Source organism: Arachis stenosperma, chromosome 7 (genome assembly GCF_014773155.1).
Source record: "Arachis stenosperma cultivar V10309 chromosome 7, arast.V10309.gnm1.PFL2, whole genome shotgun sequence".
In the NCBI taxonomy this organism is placed as follows: domain Eukaryota; kingdom Viridiplantae; phylum Streptophyta; class Magnoliopsida; order Fabales; family Fabaceae; genus Arachis; species Arachis stenosperma.
In genome coordinates this window covers 19890126-19898489 of record NC_080383.1, presented here as the reverse complement: position 1 = coordinate 19898489, position 8364 = coordinate 19890126, and the positions used below count along the sequence as shown (strand labels likewise).

The 8364-nt window shown below is 33.6% G+C and overlaps 1 protein-coding gene across 1 annotated transcript; it reads left to right on the top strand.

The window, feature by feature from the left end:
- Positions 1-1093: 1093 nt before the first annotated feature.
- On the top strand, positions 1094-2430 carry LOC130939206 (uncharacterized). The gene has a single exon (XM_057867327.1). It carries the CDS (start codon positions 1527-1529, stop codon positions 2079-2081), a length of 555 nt encoding a protein of 184 aa, XP_057723310.1. The 5' UTR covers positions 1094-1526; the 3' UTR covers positions 2082-2430.
- The last annotated feature ends 5934 nt before the right edge of the window (positions 2431-8364 follow it).

Genomic DNA, 8364 nt, shown 5'->3' with positions numbered 1-8364 from the left:
AAATTACAGGAAGTTTCAACAAGTGCATCACAAACTTCAGTAATAAAACAAACTCAACAACATACTTTAGCATAGGTCAAAATAAAGTTACAACTACAAGTCAAACAAATAAAAAGGGTTAGATTTATCTAACTTTACAACAAATATATGTTTATTAATAGCTTTTGTAAAAGCAAAAAACTAAAATGCACAATTTATTTGATGTTACAGGATATTAAAAAAGATAAACTTCCTAAAATTCATTCTTCAAATTTGACAACTCAATAACGTATTTAAAAGTTTCAAGAACAATACACCAACATAAAAACATATTCTATTATGCACAATGCTCTTTATTTAGATTAAGGAACTTACTTTGTAGGGATGTGAAGAAATGAAATGTTAATTTTTTAAATTTGGGATTTATCCATCTCGACTTGTTTTAAATTTTGATAAAGTTGTTAATAATTTTCAATAGTTTTATGAAACAAATTATTTATCAATATTAATTGTTATACATATTAACAGTGGTAAGATTTTTTTTATTTAATGTTAAAATAATATATATTGATATCAAAAAATTAATAGTAAAATATAAAAATAATTGTTAACGAAAATTTTGATAAAACCACAACTTAATGATTAAAAAATTATTGAAGGGAATCTTAGAAAAAAATAATTTAATTATTAATTTTTTTAAAAATATTTTAGTAAAAATATAATTTAATTAATAAAAAATAATTTATTAAAGGGTATTTTAATAAGTAAAATTTAATGACAAAAAAATAAAATTTTTGTTAAAGAATATTTTTGTAAAAAATAATTTTTTTAAAAAAAATAGATAAAGTTAACATTAATTAAGATAAAATTTAGAATAGATAGAGGAGATCTTTTAAAAATTATAAGAAAAGAAAATGTACATTTTATAAATAAGAGGAAAAAAAATTTTATTTTAGTATTTTTTTAAAAAAGAAAAATGACATTTTCTCTTAATTTTTTGAATTTTAAAATTAAAAATAAAAAGGAGTTGAATATATATTGTAGTTAGTTTTTTAGATTTGTTTTTGAAAATTAATTTTACACGCCAGCTTAGGCAAACAATCAGCCCTGGAGTTCGTCTGGCGCTGAGTCAAGGCAAAACGATTCTTGAACTCAAAAATCTTCTACCTAGATCAGGGACTTCACAAGGTGAGCGTTTGGAATTTTCCAATGATAGATCAAGAGGAATAATACTACTTCCCAGGAGTCCGTCTCACACTCGATGTTTCTGATTTCTGCCTCTTAAGCCCAAAACAACCCATCAAACGTTAATTATTTTTTAATTCTGGCAATATGATAGTTTTCCTAGTTTTTCACTTTGTTATACGGGATCAAAAATCAATTTCTAAAATTATTGTGGTTCATTAAATAAATATAACAAAATAAATTAGGTTAATTTTACAAATACTTTTAACAGCTGGCATAGACAATTCCATCAAATACTTTGCCATTTTGCACCCATTCTTCTCCATTCAGTTTCTTTCTTCCAATTTCTCTCTTTCTCTCTCATGGCCCACCTCCTCCAGATCGCCGTCGTCCTCGGCCTCCTCGTCGCCCTCTCCGCCACCATCGCTTCCGCCCGCCCCTGCCGGACCTTCGTCATATCCTCTTACACGTTCGCCCTTCCTTCATCCGACGATCCCTCCCTTCCGTCCACCGCTACACTCACCACCTTCACCGAGATCCGCTCCTTCCGCCCTTTCCCCTCCGAGATCTTCTTCGACCGCGCCGTCGAGGACTCCTCCGCCGCCGTCGAGATTGACAGCAGCCCTCGCCTCGCCGCACCCTTCGGATTCTCCTCCGAAGAATTCAGCTCCCTCCGTGATCGCACCAAGGACATCCTCTCCGTCGTCGTCGCCCTCCTCTTCGGCGTCGGCTGCGGCGCCCTCACCGCCGCCACCATGTACCTTGTCTGGTCCATGTTCTCAAGCCGTTACGAGTACCGGTACGAAGATTACCTCGATGATGACGAAGAAGAAGATAAGATCGAGAGCCCTAAGAAGTTAGGGTACGTGCAGATTCCGGCCGTGGAGACGAATGGTCTGGCGAAGAATGCGGTATGAGAGTATATATTTAAAACCTTGTGGTTGAATTAGGGGTTATGTGGCCCATTTGTGGATTGTTTATTATAATCGCATTATAGTGGAGATTGATAAGAAGAAAGAAATTGATTATGCTGTGTTTGTAATTTGTTAAATTACGTGTTTAATTCACTGTCTCCGCTTATGGCTTACGATTCGCGTACTTAGCACTCAAATCTGTTCTGTTATTGTTATAAATGTTAAGTGTTAATTATGTTTATATATTTGCTATATCGGTAATTAGCAAATTGTAACTTATAATGTCGTTGATATAGCATCATATGAATTATGATTATAATATTTGGATTATGAGACATGATGTGGTTCTATACTTCTATGCATTCCAACATTCTTGCTGCAGTGTTTTTCTCCTGTTGTTGTGCTCTAAAATGATGTGGAATGCCATTGAAGCCTTAGGTATGCTGAAATTTTTACCAACCGTGAATGTTCTTTCCAGTTTGCATACCCAAATCTCATTTTGATTCAATGCTGCTGTTAGAATAAGTTTGGAAGTTTTATGAATTATGACTGTGGAATATGGAATATTAGATTAGATTTTTCTGGGGACTAGATTGGAAGAACATTGAAGCCTTTAGATTGGTCTAGTGGTGAGAGGTTTAAGTAGTATGGGGTCCTTGATTCAAATCATGCATGCTTGGGTATTGTTCAGTAATTTCGTCAATTCACCAACTTCATTGAGCTATGGAGATTGATATACTTTGATTAGAGGACAAAGGGTTTTAGACTTTAGTTTAGGGGAAGTTGAAACAATTTGCAGATGGAATGGTTAGGTCATCTAGAGAGTGCAGATAACATTTTTTCTTAATAAGAGATTTGTGCAATCGGAATGATTAGATTAGATAATCAGAATTTTTTACCAGAATTATTTCCAAAATGATGCTATCCTTGGTCCCTAGATGAATAAATGGGTGGTTTGGTTGTGTACCATTTGCTCATTTTGCATTATAACCTTTAAAGCATTGAAACGGCGATTTTTACCGAACTCACCAATGAGGTTGGTTTCTGTAGCCATTGGCGGGAACTCACTCCCCGTCTCTGCAGATCCTAGATAATTCAAGGATTGTTAAATGTTAATTGAGCATTAAATTTGTTTTGGACAACCAAAAAACAAAAAGAGAAATATAAATATTATTTTGTCTTTTCGGATATGCGAAACTTATTTGGATGTTCAAATAAAACATTTTATGATTCAAAAGCAACTTGTAAAATGATCTTCCGATCCCGCCTTGTACTTGCAGCAACTCATGGCCAGCGGTAAATATTTAAATGGAGTTTTGATCCGCGACGGATTAGTGCTTAGCCTACTGGGTTGAGAAATACCGTAAAAAAAAAAAAAATCCTCCGAAGCTAGTACATGCATTGCTTTTCATGGACAATTAAAATGTTAAAGGAATTAAGTTGCAATTTTTTTTCTTTACCGACTAAAAAATGAAATTATTTGAGAAAATAAAGTGTACATTGAGTTAGATTGTTATAAGATTCCATTAATATAATAAAAGTTGAAAAAAAAATTGCAAAGTGAAGTAACATTAAAAAATTGAGCTAGTTTTGTTTAGCATTTGAACACGATAAGAAACAGTTTAAAGGTTTTTCATTTCCTTGTTAATTTTGTAATTACAGTTGCATGAACATAGCATTTACGTATATCTCAGACCTATTATTTGATTCTGACACTTTTTCCTCTTAAATCGTTTGTAACATTCATTTTAGTAGTGTTTCTTTGGATTCAACCTAAAATGAAAATGATACAACACCAGTACTCCACTCTAGAGTAGTGCTTCTTTGGATTCATACCCTTACGGGTAAAATTCACTCAACTCACTTCCATTGGGGCTATTATTACTTAAAACATCTCACTAATTAAAAAGTTACTGCTTACTAATTAATATCAGTGTTAAAAAGAAAAAAAGCAAGCATCCCATGTTAAAAAGCCTCAGTTGCTGATGGCAGTTGAAACTCCAGTAACGATCTCCTTTGTCAAGTTTATAAGATTAGTCTTAACCCACCTAAAGTAATAAACTTGCATAAACAGCAAATGGAGCAGCATTTAAAGGGGACCCATTGAAGCTGTTACAACTAAAAGAATGGTATACATTTAAATCAATAGTAAAATCTACAATTAGCTGAAGTTAGCCCACTCAGCTGGGATGCAATACCATTGAAAAGCATGAAACTGAGCATAAATTCTCATCCTTCCGTAGGTTTCTATACACAGTACATTATCTCAGGCAAGAGATTAGCCAAATACTAGAATACTGATACACTTACATTTCTGTTCTTCAGAACACAAGTTACAAACTAGAGAATAAATGTTATTCCTAAGTTTCTTATCATAATATATCATTTTTGAAACCTTATAAATCCTTATATCATTTTTGAAACCTTATAAATCCTACAACTCTACAAGTCACAATGATGGCAAAAGTGGAACAGATAATAGAGTATAATACCGGGATTCTACCGATTGTTCTCCCATCAAACGTTATTGACAAATGATCTACAAGAGGTTATGTAGGAAATCCACACCAAAAGAGCAAAATAATGTCAACAAACCTTTACCAGGTGGAATAAATAACTGGCTAAGGTAAAGGAATAATATAGAATATCAAGGTTTAGATCATGAGACAAATGTGTGAGTATGAAGTTGTACTTACTGCCCTAGATCGTTTCCAGGAGAAGACTCTTATTTGAAGAAGCACCAACTAACTAACAAAGTGTTAACCATACAAATCATGACTCTTTACATTATTATATTTTATATAAATAGTTGAAATGTAAGAAGATAACTTATTAATCAAATTAATATTTTTTTAATTTTTAATGAGCTAAATAAATTTTTTTAAAAATAAAAAAAACTAAAGATTATAACTTGCTACTTTATTTATTACCTCTAATTGTATATTATTTTTTAAGAAGGGTTGTATTTTTTATTTTTCACAATAGCATTTGTTTTTGTTTCGGGGCTTATTCCTTTTTGGGTTATATCCGACATCTTCTAATGCTAAGTGTCACCGTCCGACGTCTTGGTGAAGGTGAGGTGGTATCTGTAAAACTGCAAGGAACTTCGATACTTAAGTTAACAAGCGTTTTAATTAAGTTTTTATTAGATTGGAGTACGAAAATTGCATGAGGGTGTTAGAGTATTTATAAGTGTAGATGTACAAAAAAATATCTTTTTTGTGACTAAATGTGTAGAGGATGTTACCCATTCTACACATTTAGTTACCAAAAAAAAAAAGTGTAGATGTAGAATTAATAACCACATTTGAATAGTTTTCTCTTTGATGATGAGTTTGTTACTCTCTTTGTTAGTTTTAAATGAGTAGAAAATATTGTAAGAGTTAGTTGAAATTCATCTTATTTAAATAAGCCGGACCAAATTGGTGCCGCGTAAGCCAATCTATATGAAGTCGGACAGGTCTCAGAATAGAATCTAAATTCTACCTCTATAGATTGAATTTTTAATTATTTTGTGTCTGACTAAGTTGTGAGTCAAGATATCAATAATTTTAATATAAATATGGTGTTAATATCAAAATTTACATTTGTGAATTTATTAAAAGAAAAGTTTTAGTGGAGACAAGACATTTGTAAATTTACATTTTTTAATGATAAATTTGTTATATCTAAATTTAAATGGACTCATGTCAATTAAGGAATAAAATTTACGGTTTGGTCATTAGTTTTATAATAATGAATAATCAAGTCTTTCAAAAAATCAAATTAAATTTTACATTTTTAATGCTATGTTAGCTAGTTATTAAAATGCTATCACAATAATTAACTGCACAAATGAATATACCAAATAACAATTAATATTTTTAATTAAAAAGCTTTGTATTAAAAAAGAAACTAATAATAATCTTAATATATATAGCTAAAGTGTTAAGAATTTAATTTTAAAACATTAAGAGTGTAAAGTATTTTGTACGGCAGAAATATTTAATAATAAAAAAATTAATTTAAAATAGTCAAGATTTATCTTAATTAGTGAACGATATCGGTATCTTAAATGTTAAACAAAAAAGTTTGAACGGTATCTTTTTATTCTTTTAGTATTTTTTTTTTCGGAAAAGCTCTGCATACAAGCCATTAGGGCTTGTATGCTTTACAAGTTTATTAAATAATAAATTTAAGATACTCGCTCCTCCAGCTACGTTGATTACACGCGCTATATAATATGCCGCGTATATCTAACTTCCAAATTTAAAATATTTGTTTCCTTCTTCGTTTTCGTTATTTTGAGATTTGGTTGTTCTTCTTCTCGCGCGTTTTCGCTCATTCTTCTCCATCGATCTTTTCCTCTTCTTTTCTCACTGGTATGTTCTTCGTTTACGTTCTCTTTTTCTCTCTCTGCAACTCGAGCTTCGTTTTCTCTGTTGATTTGTTGTTTTCTGAAATCAAAGTTCGAACTCGTTTTGAAGATAATGGATCCTTCAAGCTCAGATTCTGCGCTGAATCCAGGCGATGTGGATTATGAATTTGAATCTAACGAAGTTCCTGAGGTTTGATTTACAGTAATTTGTATAGCATTGTGTAGTTTAATTATCTGGAATTTATAGCAGACGCTCGGGTGTATATCAATCTCTTCTTTGGGTGTATTTTAGCTATAAGTGTGGGTGTATATACACTTTACTAGTTTTTTGTTATTTTTAATTGAGTTGTTGTTGTTCAGTTGTATTATATGTATTATATCAGACATGATTGTGTGTCTTTTTAGTTTTTGACATGGTGTATTCTGCAGTCTGTGTATTGACAGTTTATGGCTTTAAAGGTCATTCTGTAGTTTTGTTTCGGTTCGGGTGTATCATATAAGACATGATTGGGTGTATTTGTATCATATCTATGGGTGTATTCACAGTTCTGACACGGTTTATTGTGCAGCCTCTCTCTGTTGTTGATGACGAGCTTGTTCCGAAGGTCGGAATGACCTTTACGACCCTTGAAGATGCCGGAAAATTTTACAGGAACTACGCCAAGGCTGCAGGTTTCTCTACAAGAGTTCGGTGCACAAATAGGAAGGGAAACGAGATTAAGAATCAACTGATTACATGTAGCAGAGAGGGAAAATGGAAATCTAAAATATCTCCAACCGAGAAGACCAATCCGACAGCCGGTTTAAACTGTCCTGCAAGAATTTATATACACACATTGAAGGATGTCGGTGCTTGGATCATTTCAAAGGTTGTGTTGGATCATTCACACCCCTGCTGTCCAAGCAAGCAGAGATGCTCAAACAGCACAGGAACTAAGCATGTCCATTCGTCGTACGATAGAGAATAACGACGAGGCCGGTATCAGACCAAGCAAAACCTACCATCATTTGTTGCGGCTGCCGGGGTCACCGCGAGTTAAATTTCATCGAAAAGGACGTGAGGAATTACATTACCAGGAAAGTGCGGAATGTTTCCGAACTGCAAAGGAATTCGGGAAATATTTGTTAAGGATGAAAGAAATCCGAATTTCTTTTTTGAGCTCCAACTTGAGGAGGATCAATCGATTAAGCTGGCCTTTTGGGCCGACGCAAGAAGCAGAGCGGCCTGTGAGTATTTCGGAGACGTCATTTCATTCGACACACTTACAATACAAACAGGTAACAACTGTCCCTTTTTATGATGCTAAATTAATTTATTTTTACTAATCCGCAGCAGAGGTGTATATTGGCCGTGTCATTGGGTGTATTCTAAGCATATGTTGGGGTGTACCTAATGATTTTGCATTCTGGACCATGGCAATTCGTTTCAGGTATAATTTGGTCTGTGGTTCTTTTGTCGGGGTGAATCACCACGGCCAGTCAACACTTCTCGGATGCTCTTTGATGAAGAACGAAGAAATTGAATCATTCAAATGGTTATTTCAATGCTGGCTTCGTTGCATGGGAGGAAACGCTCCGAAAGGTTTTCTCACCGATCAGTGTGCATCAATGAAAAGGGCTCTAGAGGCCTGTATGCCAACAACAGTTCACCGCTGGTGTATTTGGCACATCATGAAGAAGATTCCAAGCAAATTAAACGGGTACAAGGGACACGCCGATATCGAACAAGAAATGAGCCATGTTGTTTGGAACTCTCACAGCAAAGACTCATTCGATAGGAATTGGAACGATTTTCTGGTGAATTTTGGTCTTGCGGACAACAGTGGCTCTCAGGTAATGTGTTTTTAAATTCTGCAGCAGAGGTGTAAATTGTACTATCTCTCGGGTGTATTTTACTGTGTGTGTTTGGGTGTATTATGCAGATCTGTA